The sequence below is a fragment of the Salvelinus fontinalis genome, chromosome 5 (genome assembly GCF_029448725.1).
Source record: "Salvelinus fontinalis isolate EN_2023a chromosome 5, ASM2944872v1, whole genome shotgun sequence".
NCBI classification, from domain to species: domain Eukaryota; kingdom Metazoa; phylum Chordata; class Actinopteri; order Salmoniformes; family Salmonidae; genus Salvelinus; species Salvelinus fontinalis.
The window spans coordinates 42,935,884-42,955,883 of NC_074669.1; the positions used below are offsets into that span (position 1 = coordinate 42,935,884).

The 20,000-nt window shown below is 42.5% G+C and overlaps 1 protein-coding gene across 1 annotated transcript; it reads right to left on the reverse strand.

The window, feature by feature from the left end:
- Positions 1-5,566: 5,566 nt before the first annotated feature.
- Positions 5,567-9,380, reverse strand: pou4f2 (POU class 4 homeobox 2). Its single transcript, XM_055923503.1, has 2 exons — positions 8,408-9,380; positions 5,567-8,097 (listed from the first exon to the last, which is right to left on the reverse strand). Exons 1-2 carry the CDS (start codon positions 8,618-8,620, stop codon positions 7,168-7,170), a joined length of 1,143 nt encoding a protein of 380 aa, XP_055779478.1. The 5' UTR covers positions 8,621-9,380; the 3' UTR covers positions 5,567-7,167.
- Positions 9,381-20,000: the final 10,620 nt, after the last annotated feature.

Genomic DNA, 20,000 nt, shown 5'->3' on the forward strand with positions numbered 1-20,000 from the left:
GAGAGAGAGAGAGAGAGGAGGGGAGGGGAGGGAGTTGGGGAGAGAGAGAGAGAGAGAGAGAGAGAGAGAGAGAGAGAGAGAGAGAGAGAGAGAGAGAGAGAGAGCCTGGGCTGGCTGGCACTCCTTGTGGATATGATTAATAGATCTGCAACAGAGCACGCGGCTGTCAGAGCTCAATGAACACACATCCAGCAGACAGCTATACCACCTTCTCATTAGACCCGATGCCCAATCTTTACAACAACTTACTCATTCGGAACGGTGCAACAGCCTCTGAAAATGAGCGAATCTCTCTCTATGCGTTAAATGGCTTTCGCAATGTGGAAAGGAGAGAGAGTTGTGAGAGAGGGGGGGGGGGGGGGGGGTGGAGGGAGATGCACGAAAGACACTTAACTGTTCATAAACGTGCATGCCCATCCTAGGTTGTTTAATATTTAATGGCATTGGGCCCATTTTGACGCCATCCGTTTGAAAAATGGGGCATAATCTGTTGGGGGAGAGCACTCGATGAGTTTGGAGATAGGGGCATTAGAAAACATATATTGGAAAATACCTGATAGGGTCATCATGCATGCCCTCAATTGAACTTATTCGTACCTAAAACCTGCGCCATAGGCCTAGGCCTCACCTGAAATGTGATGAAAATTGTGGCTTATTATTTTTTACATTCTCAAAAATATGTTATTGTTTTGTGTCTCGGACGATTTTTTAAAATCATGTTTCGAACCTTGGGACTAAGGTATACTTCATTGCATTACGTAGTCTTGCATATAGCCTACTGGTAGGCCCAGGGGCCTGGCCCCTGCACATCGTTTAAAAGGTTGCATTCGGAGGCATTTAAATGACATTGATAATAAAGCATTACACCCATTAAGAGTTCATTAAGAGTAAACTCAAGCTTTAATTACAGTTTGCACTCAACACTGTTCAACTCGTTAAGGTTCATGTATCTCTATCGTCATATAGGCTTTGGAGATTATTTGGAAATAATTACCGAAATCTCATTGTAACGTGTTAATTGTATAATAACGCTGGTGTTATTAGCCGTGCTGTAGATGCTTAACGTAAAACATGTACTGTAACAACCCTTACAGAAATCAAGCGAAGATAGCACCATTTATTGAAATAAAATCAATCGGATAAATATTTAATGACGAAATGGTGCTGCGCATGTGTGCAACATCCATCCTTTCAGACGGTTTGACCATTTGAATTGAATAAGCAGTTAACAACTTAATTGGCATATTTCAAATCAAATCGAATTTTATTTGTTACATGCTTCGTAAACAACATGTGTAGACTAACAGTGAAGTGCTTACTTACGGGCCCGTTCCAACAATACAGAGAGAAAGATAATAGAGAAATAATAGAAAAATAGAAATATAATAACACGAGGAATAAATACACAATGAGTAACAATGATAACTTGACTATATTTGATTAGCAATTTACAGAGATGAACAGCAACATTTAATAAGACTGGAACTCTTGGAATATGTTGTCCCACTGCCCCACGGCTGACGTTCACTTACTAGTATTTAAATCATTAATATGTAAATATAGGAAAGAAAACCACATAAGAACATATAAGATAACGAATTATTCACATTATTCTCATGTCAACATATGCATGTCCCCCGCTGCAGGTTAGCCTATTCCATCCACACCTCTCCTTTCTGTTAGCTTTACATAATAGGTGGAAAACACTTCATTTAGATCATGCATACATTTAACATCGAGATAATGGAGAAATGGAGATAATGGAGATAATGAAGGTAATGCATACAAAGTAGTCAATGTTATAATTATGGCGATGGCCCTATTCACACGTCTCGTGTTTCATGACGGATACAAGCCATAATTGAGTTGTCCCTGTCCAAAACATTAAATGGCCCTTCGTCACCTGCCATGGGAAAATGAGCAGGGCATTAAATAGCTTTAAATAGCTGTGGTATAGCATTTAATAAGAAATAATTAAGCCCTCTTGGGAGGCCTACGTGTTCAAATGTAGCCCGTAAAATGCAAGAGTGAAATATGTTTACATAATACCACTGAAATACTTAGAAGTTTGGCCACGCCAATCATTTCGTTGCCTATATGATTTTAAGAAAATCTGCAGAATTCAACGAATTGTCGTCGGAGAGTACACTTTTGAGCTATTGTGATGGCATGCTCTGAATAGATAGCACGATACATAGGCAGAAGAGCGGGATAGTGAGAGTGCATGGCGCGTGCATGAGGCGAGGAGTGAGAGAGGTGCCTGAGAGGTCAAGAGGTGTGTGTGTGTGTGTGTGTGTGTGTGTGTGTGTGTGTGTGTGTGTGTGTGTGTGTGTGTGTGTGTGTGTGTGTGTGTGTGTGTGTGTGTGTGTGTGTGTGTGTGTGTGTGTGTGTGTGTGTGTGTGTGTGTGTGTGTGTGTGTGTGTGTGTAGTCAGTCAATCACACCAAACAACTTGTCCTGCACTTTCAAAACAACACACGCATCCTATCAGCTGACAGTGTCGTCTATACTCACCCGTTTACACGTGTGAAAGGAGTAATGGGCACCCAAGTATTTTCTCCTTCTTAATGCAACTCCATTGATTAGCCTCTGTAAAACACTTCACAGACTAATCACCAGTGATAATTCATTAATATTGTATCAACAACTACAAATCTATAATCACATGGAGATTGGCGACCATATTAAACGCGCGTCTTATTCAAAGAGCCATGGCGCGATGACAGTACAGGGACAATGTGCGATATGTTGGCGTAATGCAGTGTAGTTGAGCGCCACCAATGCTAAATAAAGGGTTACAGTGTCTCGCGTTGGATTTCTGACCTTGTGTTTCCTCTAATTCCAGATCTCAGTCGCATCTTTGAAGGAAGACACTTGGTGTAAATGTACAGTTAAAATATTCTTTTCGCAGCTCCCCAGGCGGAGCTCAGACAGTCCCCGGCTTCATTAAAATTTCATCAGCATCCCTGTGAAAGGGGGGAAATGTTCAGGGGAAAGGAGAAAAATAAAACAGAAGGCCTAATTATAACAAAGGGAAACACTGCTGCCCTTTCCTTTTTGAATGTAGCGACCACAGTGTATTGGTGCCATGTCTCAATGTACGGAACAGAAGCAACATAGCCTATGAGGGGCTGTGTTGCTTCTGTGTAAACTGCTTGGCTTGGTTGAGATATGTTAAGGCAAAATGTTCATGTGTGTGTGTGTGTGTGTCTGTGCGCGCGCGTTTATTTTCTCTGTGTGTGTTGTCAGTGCGGATAGTGCGGCATGGATTGATTCGCTAGCAAATAATCCCAATAGATTTGTTCGCACCCATATATCGGAAAGTAAAACTGGGGAATAGTCTGTCTAGCTGTAGAGGTAGCTGCCATATTTCCAGTGTGCAGTCAGTGCACTAAACACACGCTGGGCTGGTGTCAAGCAGCGAGACTCGCTGCATTAAGTTAATTTCAATTCCCGATGAGACTTTCTCTCTGCAGCCCTCCCTGACCAACGCTGAGTAATTAACAGCGATAGCTAATGACTACTTAGCCCTATACTTCTCGCTTGCGCCTCATAATTATCTGCTTTTCATAATTCGATGTGTAATTTAATAATTCGCTCTTATTAGCGTATTAAGTGAATGGCTCATTTAGGGGAAATTAGAATCGCTCACCAGGAGCATCTTTTAATTGATGAAACATCAAGACTGTCTCGTTAATAACAGCTCGTTTTGATATTATTAATCAATTGCTGTAATCGTGGTGTTTTAAGCCGCTTTGATTTTGTGTTTAAGCATTTTATACATTTAAGAGACAAGTGGAAAAAGTGTATGCTTTTATCTTGGAGCGAATGGTTATATTACGGAATACAATAAAATAACGGTTCGTTTATTGTCATAGCTGGTAACACATAATTGTGTCACTAATTTATATATCCGGTGTAAGTTCTTATATTTGGTAGAAATAAACCAAAGTATTCTTGTAAATCTCTGTTTAGAAATAAATAAATATATTCTGTCATGGCCATGCGGGCCATTCCAAAGATGACCGAAACACAGCCATAGGCCTGGTTAGAACTCTGACGTCATCATGTGGTCATTTCAGGCTGGCAAGGGATTCAATTGGTTTTAGAAATGTTGAGATGCCAAAGTTATAGACACAAAGTAGACTAATAGAGAGGTGTACCAATCATATTTTCACCAACTAGACTATACACCAACATCGGCCCAATGTTGTTGCCAGATAATGCACTTCCGGTTTCACAGCAAGCAAAAGGTGGAACTTTGCATATCAATAGGCTACTGAATCTCTTTCCTAATTAATTGATGGAATGCACTAATAAGAAATGTTTCATTTGCAGCATTATTTGTATTATAATATTTATTAGTATAGCCTACCCTACACTGCATTCCCCTCACTGTTTCAATTACAATTTATAATCAAATTAGATTTATCAAAAATAATCACATGCAAATACATTCTGCTGCTATAAATACTCTCTTTAAAATGTGGAGGACAGATTTCAGAAGTGCAAATCGGAGGCGGCTGGCTCCCTTCTCCTCTCCTCTCTCCCTCAGGTAGCATAGGAGCTATCCATGGTGCTGAAAGCTGCAGAACTGAAAACCCCATACAACGTTCAAATGTTCCAAGCAGACAGTCAGCAAGCCACACAGGTCATGTCTACATTAGGTAAAGCTTATGTCAAATTGACATAAACGTTTTTGGGGGCATTTTAGGCTTGTCCTAACCCTCTTCATTTTCCTAACCTTAACCTAATTATCCTTCTTTGTTAATTCTCCAATAACCTGCCGCGTAAATTATCCTAGCCTGCTATACGAAAAGTCAATTTTGACGTAAGCACACTATCTAGTCAAAACCAGCCATGCAGCCAAGCCCCCATCGGCCTGACATGAACGGTGCTTTAGAAATTACACTCTATTCAAAATGTTGATTTTTTTTATCTAGGCTGAACCCCGCGTGCAAACCAAGGTGTAGCCTAGCCTGCTTCAAAGCCACATCATGCCTCGCACCGGAGCAGTGTTTGACTGTGTATTTAAATAGAGACGGGCACATTGGCAGGCGAGGCTGTTTTTCTGGCGGGCTGACATCTGGCAGGGCTGCGCTCGAGGGACCTATCCAGTTCTCTATAGACTCCATGATTAGACTCTAATAGAATATTAGCATTTGTTCTCAGGTAGGCTACCGCGAGCTGCAAGAGCGAGCTGGCAGCCAGTCAGTAGAAAAAAGCACGTGTCTTTTTTACAGTGCATGGTGGGACAGTAATGGGATTTTTCTGGAATTTGTAGAGAAATTGGATATGTAAAAATAGAATCTATTGATGCTTGATGGTCTATCTTTGCACCTTTCAGCATAAAAGACAGATTTAGCTCTAACATAAATCCTTTAATGGCATAGGCCTACATCTAAGGATGATCATTGCATTGATGCTTGAAGGATATATATTTCTCAATTCAATTTGAGTCTTTAAATTAGATTGACCATGCATTGCAATACGCAGATGCAGTATACAAGCATTTCGCTCTTTCCAAGAATTGGGCCTACACAAATACACTCATTCAAAACGTCCAATAAAATGTTAAAATTTGTTCTTTAATGAAACACATATTGCAATTCAATTATTAAATAACTTAAAGATACATTAATGTAATAAATAAATACAAAAATAATTCGACCAGGAATCCAAAAGCAACAGACATTACAGAAAGAAGGTACCTCAGCTAAAACAGCAATACAGCAAAACCTGTACGGATATAATTATGTGCGACTGGTTCCAATGAAATATTTACATTTTACACGTATACTTCCATGAAACGGTTATTTTCTCAATAAGAAAACATTACGAAACAAGGTGAATTTAACAAGCAACGACTTCATAATGATGCGCATATTTATACAAATAAATAACCAGGAAAAAAACATACATAAAAATAATTTAAAAAGAGAATACTATCGCATATATCTCTCGATTGTACCATCTCGAACGTTTAGCAGAAACGATATGAAATTCGTGACTATAGGTCTAGATTTAGCTGTCATTTCCCTATACGAAAACACGTTTCACTTGCTGCCAGAATGAGCTTTTCTCAAGCAAAACGAGGGAGGAGGAAGAGGAGGGGGAATCCCAATAAATATATAATGATGTAAACATGGCCTCATCTAATAAATAGTTCATAAGAAACAGACCCACGTTGGCTGGCAAAAACAAACGTAGCCCTATTGCAAACGGTAGTAAAACAATCATATTTGCCAATTGTAAACCCCAATCAAATGCATACATTTGATCCACTATTTCTATAGGCCCATCTACAACCAGATCGATGTTTATGCAATAAAAAAACAACCCCTACACCAGCTATATTGTATAAACAGTGTTGCTCGATTAGGGCCTAAACTCTGGGTCTTTGCTTTATATCTTACCACGTTTCTTCATCTTTCAGCTTTTCATCACACTTTAAAACGAAATAGGTGGAATTAATTACATGGGACACAAAATAAAGGTCACGTGACCGCTAAATTAATCATTTACACGGCGTTGTTTGGCAGTACTCTAATAATAGCTTCCAAGACCCAGCAAGCGCTTACTGTACTGCCCTATTTCCCCTCATGGACCCGGAATTAATGCCAGACTGCATCGTCATAATAATAAACTCAGAGGGAAAATGTAGCCTTACGACAAAAATATAAACACACCAATACTAGGCCAATAGGCACCGACCAAGTGCTGTGTCAAAATACTGTAGGCCTATCTTCCCTTGGTAAATAACTGTTATTTTCAGTACGTTCAATATTGTAGGCGATGATAAATGAACCAATATCATAAACCAAAAAAATACGTGTGATTAAAGCCTATAATACTTAACTGACATAAAAGGGTGAAGAATAGTAGGTCTAAGTGGAGAAGAAACAGAGGTCTTACTTGCTCTGTTCAAATGCTCCTGTACATGACTCCACATCCCTTCTGTTGCGAATAAGACGTGACAGCAGTAGTGGTTTGAGCTCAGTCATTTTGAATGTATATGAATTATTCGGGTTGTTCAAAGCACAAGTCATTGATGATTGAAAAAGTGTGTGATAAGAAATATAATACAAATCGTCTCTAAACAGTGTTCAGTCTCTCAACGTAGGTTGATTGTTTTTTTGTTTTGTATTTTTAGAGCGAGTGTTCAGAGTCAGACGCATGCAGAATATTTCATTCGTTTCTGTTTCTGCCGTTGGTTGCAAAACCAGACCCGCACCACGTTCTTTTTGAGGTCCAGTTTCTCTGCTATAGCAGCGATTTTCTCTGAGGAAGGACGCGGCTGAATGGCGAAGTAAGCTTCCAGTGATCGCTTTTCCGGTGCTGCTATCGACGTGCGCTTCCGCTTCTTCTCTCCGCCGTTATATAGCTCGGGTTTGTTGAGTTTCTCCCGGTGTGATTTCTCGGCTTCTTCCAGCCATGCCTGTAGAATGGGCTTCAAAGCTATCATGTTGTTGTGGGAGAGGGTGAGGGACTCGAATCGGCAGATGGTACTCTGGCTGAGGGAGCCCACGCCAGGAATCTTCAGGTTGGCCAAAGCTCCCCCTACATCCGCCTGGGTCACGCCGAGTTTGATCCGTCTCTGTTTAAACCTCTCAGCGAAGGCTTCTAAGTCCCTGGGATCGGCGTCCACGTCGCTCATGCAGCCCATGTGGGATGGTAGCCCGTGGGCATGAGCCATGTTGAGGGCTGCCTGGTGCATGTGGTTCATGCCCGCCATGTGAGCAGGGTGCGCAGTTGCGGAGCCGTCTGGCCCTGCCATGGACCCGAGAGCCAGTCCTGGGGTGATGTGGTCCAGCAGGTCGCCCTCCAGCGCCTGGTGGGGTTGGTGGTGGTGGTGATGGTGATGATGGTGGTGGTGACCGTGGCCGGTAAGGGCTGAAGGGTGAGAAATAGGCACCGAGGAAGAAGACGACGAGGAGGTGCAGGGGAGAGTGTTCATGGTGTGGTAGGTCGCGTCCGGCTTGAAGGGACTGTGGTGTGGAGGATGGTGGTGGCTCTTGGTCTGCGAGGCAATATCCACCGCCGCCAGAGCTTCAGCGCGGGCCAACAAACTCTCATCCAAGCCTCCGAATATATTGCTCTGCAATTGCAAATAGAATGCACACATAACTGTCAGCAGGGAATTCTCACTCCACTCCGCGGTTTAAAACATTTCCTGAATGAGATGAGAAAAAAAATCCTAAAAAAGAACACACAAAACAAGACACATGCAACATCCCAGGTCATCAAAATTAATACGTAAGGCAAACCCGACTGAATACATAAGTTGGGGAGAGGAAGGGAAAAATGGAGGTGCTGGGTGATTTGCTGTGCAGACATGAAAAAAACATCAAGAAAAAAAGGGGGCTGTCAAAATGTGCCTTTAAGCGGTAATTATGCAGAATACGTACCGGTGGGGTTGGGAGACATCCTCGGCGCATCGCCTCCGAGTTGCCTCCGCCGCTGCTGATGATGGTGCTACTGTGTCGGGAAGACGAGCACGAGGAGGGCGCATTCGAAGTCAACGTGGAGGACGAGGAGGAATGCAAGGAATACTTGGGCTCGGGCAAGCTGGCGTGGGCCATGGCGAATGCCTGCTTGCTGTTCAGAGACATCATCATCATGTTTGCAGGCGTCCGAGTCTCGGCAAGTTCCTTTTAATAAGTTAAGACTCCGCCTCTTCGATTGGAGTTGAAGCCCAGTGTTGCCTCTCCTGGAATCTAAAGACACTGTCTTATATACTGTAACTGTAGCTGCTACAATATGGAAAGATGAACATCCAATTCTCTAGTTGTTGGCGCATATATTATTACCTAGCCCTGTGTATGGAGGTATGGCCGCGCGCCGTAGTTTTGCTGGAGAGGAGATGTCGCACGCGCCATGCAATCGAATGTCGCCTGCCCCCTCGTTTACCTCTTCCGCTATGGGCTGTGGCGCGATGACAAAAAAAACAATGTTAATATTACTCGTTCGTTCTTTCTCTAAATTTCGTCCTCCAATAGTCTTATTTTGGTCGCCGTGGATGTGTCGTTGTTTTGGAGAGCTCCTCCAAGATTATGCAACGGGAAAAAAAGAAAAGTTGTTTTCTCTCCTACTGGTACGGATTTCCAAAACACAACCGAGCGTAAAAAGATTGTCTCATTCGTTTATATTTTTTCTGCTAAGTTTCCGTTTCACAATTTACTGTAATTAAGAGATACCGGTGACAGTCTCGATACCTCGACTACGTTCAATGCTGCGGGGACTCGATCTGCCTCTGCTCTGAAGCGAAGGGCAGGCTGTGTCTCTCTCTCTCTCTCTGCGCCTCGCTTTCACACACTCTCTCTCTCTCGCTCTTTCGTTCTCTCTCTCCACCTCCCTCTCTCTCACTCACCCCCTCTCCTCTTACACTCTCTCGGCTGTACCTGAAAAACCTTTCATGATTTATTATTCTTCATTAGCCACACTGCCGCTGGGGACTCTGCGCATGGGCAGTCTGCGACAAGGCATTCATTTCAAACAGCTCTCCAGCCAGCATTGTGTCCTTCTTCGTCGAATTTATTTTGGATCCACATGGAAAGAGGAAAAATAACCAAATATAGCCGAGCCATTTCCACTATTATTTCTTCATATTGTGCCGTTTAATTCTAAAAAATGTCAAAGTGGAGTACAGTTTAAAGATACGAATTAGGCAATAGAGGAAATAGGAAAGTCCTTCTAGGGATGGATATGAGGAAAGTACCTTGGACAGCTCCATGAAGCGACATCCCTGTTGGGGCAAGATAAATCAAAGTTAAATGCTTGACTATCATTTCATTATGGCAGCATAGGCAAATTGAAGACAGTAGGAACATCTTTAAACAAATTAGGGGTCGGAGAAAAGATAAAATTACTAGATTTAAAATTGATTTAGGGCTATGTGAAACAGCGTTTCAATAATGTGACCTGCTCCCGCGTTATCTTGTGTATGTATGTGCGTAATTCACCTTGACGAATTTATTCGTTTGGAGATTAGCTATGGAAATAATCAATAGACGAGCTATATGGGTTAACTCAACAGTCATATTGTGCATTTTTATGTCAGTGGTGCATGGACGAGCGTCGTGTGTGAAATATTTGATCAATGACAGTGGAAAGTGGATTCTTTAAAAGTCTTTAGGATTTAATTGCAAACCCAATACAATTATATACTTGTCGCAGCGGGCTATTATCATATCTTTATACTAATTAGGCTACTTCATCAGTGATATAATTAAAAACCTTTAATCATATTCTAATTAACAAGGCTTGTCTAATTTGTTTAATATGTTGAAGTCCATTGGATGGGTTAATTGATATAAGATGGTGATTGAATACCCATATGGAAAATATAACGGTAAGGCCTATACCTAAAAAAAATCACAGAATCTGGAATCTGTCTGCAGATATAGCATTTCGTCTCTGGTTACAAAGTCACACCTCTGCGTGTATTTTGGTTATAGTAGTGTGATGATCATTGAGCTTGAAAATAAGAATTTAATTTAAGTTGAGAGGGAAAGCGGTTGTGTTGAACGGTAGTTGTGGGCTAAATAGTTGGCACTCTTGTTTGTATTTTTTTTCTTCATATTTTTAAATGCTATTCGTTAAATACCTATTTCTGTAGCCTATCTATCAGTATCTGTGAATAAACTGATACCCCGTTCATAAAAACAGCTACAGTACTATAGTATAGTCAAAGCTACTATGGTTATTTTTCAAACAACTATGTTATTGTATTGTAAAGAATCATATTATATCCAGACAATGTGTTTTTACTGTAAGGGAATGCCTGCATATTGGAAACACTGGAGAGCCAGAACCTCAACAAGCTCTTAAATTATCCTCGCAAAACCACCCAAATATAATAACTAAGATTCCTATCTCTGATAATATGCTGTGATCAATTTTAGTGCACCGCCTATGCTGAAGTCAATAAAGCAATTTAACGCTGAGAGGACAGATGTTGGGCCATGAATATAGCATGCAAAAACCCTGCTGCACGCTCTGCTACAGACGATGACGCGAAGCTGCACTTGTCTCGAGCACACATAACACGATGGCTCTCTTTGTTAGCGCACAGTTGTCAGTGCCTTTTCGGTAAGATTTTGATGCACATAGACATTTAATATGTCCCCACGGCTGCAACAAAGCTGTTGGTGATAGTGCACAAGCACTTTACATCGCGAGAGCCACCCGGCAGGCGGTTTGCCTCTCAAGTGGGACGACAGGCGCGCTGAAGCCAACCCTCGCGCCCGCGCCCCTGAGACATCAAGGGGCAATCAGTGTCTCCTCACATATAGCGACGGACTGATTTATGATGAAACTTTAACGAAATCATTTATATTTCACCACCTGTAAATCGGCGTATGAAATTTTCATCCACAATGAAACACACAACAAAGTAAGCTAGTATAACTTAGGTCAAATAAATCAATTGAGCTGTACTCGCAAGCAATTGACTTTGAAGTGCGTTTTCTCCTTTGACAGTGTTCAATAGGCTACAATATTAATCGAAGTTATGTAGGCCTAGTTCTAAATGCGCTCGTTCACGGTGCCTGTAGGCCTATAGGCTGCTCATGTTTGAAGGAGGATATCTCCAATCTTAGAAACCTAACTACTACAAAGCATGAATAGTTAGTGAAATTATGAAGTTAAATGAAATGGGACAAATACAATTTGATTTGAAATGTTGCAATTTCTCCTGGAAAATGGAACGTTGCCTCATTGCATTGATTGCATGGTGGAATACGATTAGTTATTTAGTCATTAAGGAAAATACTAGCAGATATCTCACTGTAGGCCTGTCTACCTTGCTGTTCCAATAGGTGCTCTAAATTACACTCCATTGCGTTATAAAAACAGAGTAAGCATTATAGGCTACATTATTGAACATTTGGCAGAAGCAACAAAATACAGTCAAGTTAGTCAATGATTTGACTACAAATTAATGAATTGCTAATTACTACTCATGAATAATTAATTAATATAAGAGGACTAACCATCCATATGACTTGCTGACTTCAACATACAATATTACACCTCGATGCGCCGATTATGTCGAAGGTGTTGAGCCTAAATTTGTATCACGATACAGCGACTCAGTGGAAAAACGCAGCAGAATGTTCCTTCCTCATCAAAAGATATGCCTGAATACTAGCACGTTCATTTTCTCTTAAAAACACAAGTTCTCTGAGGAATTCTGAATCAAAACCGGGCTTCACTGTAGCTTTACAACATATAAATAAAAAAGCACCTAAATAAAATAAAAATAAAACAAAGAATAAGGCATAATAGTAGCAGCTAGGGTTTGATATAGCTCAGGTGACTTGTTTGCTCTTTTTTTATTTTAGCTCTGACTACTGTACTTATTCTGAATCAAGGTACGCTGCAGAGAGAGGAGCAGAGCATGTATGTTTTAGTTTACACAAAGACAGACACACTCCTCTCCTCCACTCAGTCTCCCTCAGGAGCTCTCCACGTTAACAATCCCAATTACACCCGGATCACCAGAGACTGCTGTTTTTATTACACTACCGCTCCTTTGTGGCTTCCTCCGCCAACAAGGTATAACTGCTGCTAGCTCAGAACAGAGACACTCCGTGAGAGACAGGAGAGGAGGACGAGAAGGGCGGAGAGGAGAGGGGAAGAGAGAATAGAACACATAGACAATGCTCTGACTGCACCCACCACGAGCAGAGAGAAGAGAGGAAGAGAGGAGAGAGGATGAAGTCTCTTGGCTGCTGGCGTGGTGATGCCTTTATTCACACACACAGCTTCCCCCTCCTCCTCCTCTTCTGATCTCGGCAGTTCTTTACATGTAGGTGCAGAAGGTCAACGCTTGTTAGGAGAGCAGCTATGGAGAAATCTGGCTTTAAAACACACACACACACACACACACACACACACACACACACACACACACACACACACACACACACACACACACACACACACACACACACACACACACACACACACACACACACACACACACACACACACACAGGTTCCAGCGGCAGCAACACCTCTCTTTAACATAATACCTTGTTTATTGCACAGACTGGAAATAAAAGCCAGGAGGAAGCTGGCAGGAATTGCTTAAGTGTCACTTAGCTCTTTTCAACAACAGTGAATCCCCAACCCTGAGATAATGCAACTTGTGATTTAAGAAAGAAAAGAAAATGTTGCTTGAATTACGGCTCAACTGCAACACAAAACTCCTTGATCCTTTTCCATTTGATCTTGTGTAGAGGACTAAATATAGCATTTACTGTGAGTGTAGGGATGTATTATCGTGCGCTGTGTTGGACAGTTCTTAAACTATTGGTTTGTCTGTGGCAATTCACTTTAGGTGAGGTGTTCCACCAAAACACTATCATGTCACTACCAAGACTGAAATAAGGCATAAGGAGTCATACATAAACTGTGCACCAATGTAACTGAGCTGTTATCCAACCACAGTCATCTGCATGAGCTAACTACAGATCACATTAGTCCACTATTGGGCTTCCTGGTAGCCAATATGGTCATTTGTATATGTCATCACCCTGAAGGAAAAACCCATCTCTCAAATATCTCAACATCTGATCTCCTTCCAAATGTCTATATCCATTGTTTATATAATATAATTATAACCATCCACCTCCACAGGAAAGCAACCAGGCTTCGCCTACAACACCATGCAACCTGTTCTAAGAGGGGGCAGAACCCTGAGCCGCGACTGATTAGAGCCAGAGAAAGTGAGGTGAGCCGTGAGGTCAGCAAAACAAATAACACCACCCCCAATTTTCCCATGACAGACTGGAGGCCATGGCACGCAGTCTGGTCCTTCGGGGGTAAGGCATTAGACTGGGGCCGGGATCCTGAGCAGTAGCAACCACACACACACACACACACACACACACACACACACACACACACACACACACACACACACACACACACACACACACACACACACACACACACACACACACACACACACACACACACACACACACACACACACACACACAGGGGGCTGCAGGGCAGCGGAGGATAAGGTCAGGACTCATAATGATGTCACATACCTCTAGGTCCTCCAGATCAATATTGAGAGCTCCCCACTGCACCTGTCAACCAGCCAGTCAAATAATGCACGAGCCCAAAGAAATCACAGTCCCTTTGAAATGGTCTCTTTTGATAATATGAGATTGAGAAACTTCCCCGGCACCACCAACCCCCCTTTTGGCACTGTTAATGTAGGTGGTAGATTGAAAGCCTTTTTTGCCACTTTGAAATACGGTCAATACATTACCAGGTCACCCGTGATACAAGTCAGTATTCGACGTCCATCCATGTCTGAGGACGTCGGGAGATTATGTGAAAATCAGACACTAGGGGCAACAGTGAGGGTTGTTACCTTCAAATAGGTTTCGGTTTTGACAGGGCGTTGTGCACGGGGATGGTGGATGGGCTTTAAGCATCTGCCTCTGATTCCAAATGTTACAAGTTTGAATCAAGTGATAGAAAGTTTTTGAGATTTTTGTTTTAAGCCCATGCCAAACCTTAACCCTTACCCTGACCATTCTGAGTTAATGCCTAACCTTAAGATTTCAGAGTTAATGCCAAACCTTAAACATTCGGAGTTAATGTCTAAACTTAACCTTAAACACTTCGAAATTTGATGTTTGCAACAACTTTGACATTTGAGTAAAACATGGATGAACGTCTAATTCTGACGTGAGACTTTGTGAGAGCTAGTCACAATATAGTAGAGCACAGTGGGATTAGTTATACAGTTCGTCACTTAGCAACAATCTAGGATAGACAGGAGCTCACATATTAGATGTTGTAGTTAAAAGAGAATCAAATACAAAATATATATTTGTCACATGCCCGAATACAACATACTAGAGTAACAACAATCTCACAATACAATGAGCTTGAGCACGAGAGTCCTCATCCTCATAAAAGTTGTTGCTTCAAGGGTATTTATATAGCCTCACAACATATGACAACATACATGACGATAAAGAAGGCATCTCCTGAGCGAAACTTCTCCTCGGCGGCTGTGACTGTAAAGAACGTGTAGGGTGTCAGATGTTTTACTTGTGGTTAGTGTCAGAGCCGGAAGAAATCAGGATGACTGCAGAATCTCTGTCCAACCTGGATCAACATCTCTACCTCTCTCATTAGTTTGACTGTCCCGTGCTGCACTGGGTAATACAGGGCTTGTCACGCGGTTGTCTAATGGTTGATGCTAATTGACCCTCCTTTCCTCCTTTCTTCTGCACAAATGAAAAGAATTTCCCCCGTCCTCTGATGGAGCATGTCACGATCTGATCCGACAAATTAAAAAGCTCTCTGCTGGTACACTGTCACACTGCGCTGCCTCTGCTCGCAGCCGCGCGCCTCATCAGCTATAATTATATTTTTACCTCATCCAATCCGCCGTGCTACGCTACAGATGCCAAACACCATATTTAAAGGGTACACACACGGCTGCAGCGAGCCGTGCACCTGTCTGTGTGCGTGTGACACAGTTAATTGAGCGCCTAACACGGGGGAAACTCCCAATAGAGTTTGACTGTTTTGTTTTCCATCACAGTGAGCATCCTTCTCATATCTTTAAACGTGTCTTCATCTGTATGAAAGAGTGAAATATAATTAGATCAGGGTGTGGGTCAGGATGAGGAAACATAAGCATTTCTGTTCTCACATCTGCGGAATAGGGCCTGTATTCACAAAGGCTACATTACACAGGCAGCCCAATTCGGATCTTTATCCACTAATTGGTCTTTTGACCAATCCGATTAGAACTTTAGTGAGACCAACTAGTGGAAATACATGTAAATACAACCAAAGAGTCTCCGAGTAGAAGTGCAGGTGTAGGATGAGTTTTGTATTTTAGATCATAATGAATAAGATTATATGGACACAGGGAGGACCTGATCCTAGATCAGCACTTGTACTCTGAGACACTGTTGTTATGATAATAATGTTGGTTTTATAGTGACATCATTCGCTACCTCTAATAGAGGTATAAACACAGTTTAAACTTCAACACTCCAAGATTAACCACGTTAACGCACGCTGACACCATTTAGACATCGATTCCCTCCCATTTCATGCTTCAGTCAATGAAAGATGTATCCTCTCCTCTTAGCAGCTAGAGGAGAAGGACTCGGTAGACAAACAAATGTTGTCGAGCTCGTAGAGTTGATCCTGCTCAGCTACTTGATGTGATCTGTGTTTTTATCTGCTTAAAACATGTGATCGGTCTGCATAACCCCAGAGAAGACTTGGTTCTGTCGGAACTCAGAATCAAGCTATACAGCGGTATTAAATGAATACTCGCTTCTGATTGGCTGGAAGGGCATTCTAGAATGGATATTTAAACCAGATATCTGGACAGTTGTAAAAGATCTCGGGACACCTTGACATCGTGATGCAGGAAGCACTTACACATGCAGACTGTACATGCTACACAGTTGCAGAAAGCTAAACCAACAACCACACAAACCGACATTGGATACATTAATATAATATATCCTTTGTAATCCTGATTATAACCAACCTCAATCATGTTGTTTGATTCATGGTCTTCCTTTTTCTGAAGGTCCTCATCGTCAGACTCATCAATGCTCAGCTCATTAGACAACAGAAGACCGGGCAACACAGTGATAGCTAAGTTGCTTTAAAATTGTCCTCATTAAGTGCTTATATAACTCTTAAAATGCAATAGATATCTACACAACAGGTCTGCAATGATAGTCCAAATAGTTCTAATGGTAGTCTCTCTCTTTTCAGTGGGGATTATCTTTGTTCTTTGAAATGGTAATTTCATCCAGGGCTAGTAGCTAATTAGCAAGCCCTTGAACCTGGACATTCATTGTATGATGGCGTATGGATTTGCCCTCTTATGACAGAGCCATGCCATATGGAGTGGGTATTGTTAACCGGTAATTAGCTTAAACAGTTTTTGAAGATTGTTCAAAAGGAAAGGCCCTTTTAAGAAAGAGAAAAAAGATTCATGATGTATTTGAATCACCTGAGTAAAAATCCTGGGATTTCACTCACATGTAATGTAAACGTTCAAAGAAAATATTCTTGGTTATATAAGGGACATCTGTTTTCAACATTTTAACGAGATGTATTAACCTTAATTTAATTGAAGCAGTACCCAAGAAAGATTTCATCCAAACTACCCTGCATGCACCACTCGTTTCTTCAATGCGGAACTCTTGAACATTTTCTTCTTGAGGATCCTTTCTCGTTTTTATGTTTGATCATGTGACTGCCGAGTAGGCTAGCTTCATTGGCCTGAGCATGGGAACGCCATACTAGTTTGTGAGCCGCCCTTCGGTGCCCGTCTTCGACCACGGCGTTCATTAGAGGCAATCAGCGGCCCTGTCGCCGAGCACACCGATTATCGAGCGTAGCACTTTACCTGCTGACTTTGTCTGTATAACTTTATAATTTATTCGGTGTGCCTCGCGCTATTGACACAAAACGTGGCAAGCTGATCAAAGGGAGCCGTTCAGCAGGTTGGACAGGGCCACGAAGACAGGGTCTGTAGCGCTAATCATCTTCAAACGCTTTCCCCAATTTCACTGGGAGCGATGCAGCAACTCCCCAGCAAGTCCCCCCTATCGTTCCTCCCCCATGGAGGTAGTTGTGCCTGGCTAGTTGGCTGACAGGTGTCAAGTGCCCCCTCCTCATCTCATTCATCACGCTAAGCAGAGAGGAAAATCCTCTTCTCCTGCAAGCACCTTCCAACCGACTTACTCAGAGTTCGATTTGCTACCTTTGGTGGTGTTTGAGCAGAGTGGTACCGTGTGTGTGCGCGCCATATGCTTCCATGCTATAGCTCTGTGTGAAATCCCTGTTGGAAATCAATGTTCAGCCTTTCAGTTGCTCTCCGAATGTGGTCAGTTCAACCATGTCAATCCCCTGATGAAATAGGGAAATATGGTGGAGAGCCTGCATTAACCTAGCAGAGTTATACAAGAAGCTCCCAAATGCTGTGCTACAGTTAGTGAAGCTTTGAAGCTCCAGCCCTGTATATGCTGAGTTAATCACAGCTGGCGAGAGGTTGATGGGTGACTGGGTGAACACCCAGATTGATGTCCAATGGGGGGTTACCACAGTGCCACTGGCATGCAGGCCAATCAGAGCTTGGCACAGTGGCCAGGTAACCTCTGACCCCTAAGAGGACGCTAGGAGACGTGGAAGGGAGGCTCAGCCAGAGAGAGAAAGAGACAACGGTGGAGAGAGAGAGAGAGGGAGGGAGAGCGAGACCACACCCTCCTCACAGTGAGTGCCTGCCTAAGCAGAAGCCCATAGGGACCTGCCATAGACACGGCTCTCACACACACCCCAGTCATTAATTCCTGCTCTGCATCTCCACACCATGTAATATTTATAGGTCACCGCAGCTTTGTATTCACAAATGGAAAAGTCGAGAGGGGGAAAAAGGAGAAAGACACGATACCTCAATCAATGCTGTGAAAAGGGTTCAGCTTGTCGTAAACTGTTGTTTTCTTGTCTAAGCCAGTGCTCAGGCAGCAATCTTTTCCTTTGGCCTCTTAACAAGTGTTTCGTTGGGAAGATTCAAGTGTTACAGACAAGCCTGGTAGCTAATTTAACCCCTCTTGTGTGGCATAGGTTAACTGTGCCAGGATATATAATGACTGTGGTGCAGTCAGAATTTGCACAGCTGACGAAATTTGATTGAGAACTGAGAATCCCCCAAAATTGCATTAGGCAACATTATAAAAAAGCATATTGAAAAATCAGATTTTGTGATTGTACGTTGGATTCGGAGCGTCTGAATGTCCTCTCATTCAAAACACCTCACTCTATGCTAATTCATTCACATCTATACTCCAAACACCATCAGAAGATTCAGAGTAATGAACTCGAGGGGTACACGTCTTCAAATGTTTTTTCTTTATTCAAACCTGGCAGATCCCTCAGAGCACCTGCCCTTTTGCCCTCCTATGAAAAAGTGCCTTTGCAGCTTGTGGATTTAAAAAACAAGTTTTACATTTTATTTGATTCTCTTTTCATTTGTTAGTTTAAATGTAACATTACGAATTGCGCATCAAACTAGCTAATTTCATAAACCCTTCAATCTCTGAAAATGTTCCCTCCCCTGCCCTCCCGCCCCAAAAGTGCACTCGTCTGACTTGCGTGCCGTGGCTACGAGGACGCAGGGCGGGGAGACTGTAATACTGGTAGAAGGCTACTTTAGAGTTGGATTTGTCATGTGTGTCTCTCACTGCTCGTTGATAAGAGGCAGATGTCAGCAACTGAACAAACTCAAATCAAGTAAAAACGAGTTTGTTTCGAAAGCATAGCTAACTAGCTAGCTAGCAGATGTACATCATCATTCGCTATGATCAGCTGATGTCAATAATCTCTCGTCGTCTCTAGGCCTAGGAGTCACTGGCAATACCTTCCTAAAATGTGTGATGAGTGATTGCTTCAAGGTGTATTGTCAAGTACAGTGAAATGCCTGAGTGTGTTGACATTGCAGAAAATAAATAGGCCTGTAAATGTTGACATTTTGGCTACAGAGGCAGTTGTTATGAATTTTGAGTTATGAATTATGAAATTCAATGTTTTTTCCCTCTTATTTAAAAAAAATTGTGCACGGCCCTGTATAAGACCCATGATGCAATGGGTGTGAGTCGATCTCCAAACGCTAAGTCCCCTGTTCTAGATCTGCAGCGACCCTAGCACCGAGCCCTGAGGAACCCCCGATGGATCGCGGTACACCAGCCCCCCTGTAGAGATTTGAGGACCACTTTGGAACTCTAATCCACTCAAAATGTGCTGATAATTTTCCTTGCCAGGACACTCTGTGCCTGGTGTCACAAGAGTGGCCTCCCGGGAGCAGATCAGCCAATGATAACAAAGTAGCCAGATGTCTGGCGCTGGCAGGGTCCCAGAAGCTCAGACAGCGGTACGCAGCACCATCCGCTGTGGGCCGCAGATCAAAGATACCTGAGAATTACTTAT

What these genes read in the sequence shown, in the direction of transcription:
- pou4f2 (XM_055923503.1), bottom strand. Translation starts at nt 8,620, where the DNA reads ATGATGATGATGTCTCTGAACAGCAAGCAGGCATTCGCCATGGCCCAC. An exon ending in GATGTCTCCCAACCCCACCG is followed by an intron (nt 8,098 to 8,407) that starts GTACGTATTCTG and finishes TTGCAATTGCAG; the next exon opens with AGCAATATATTCGGAGGCTT.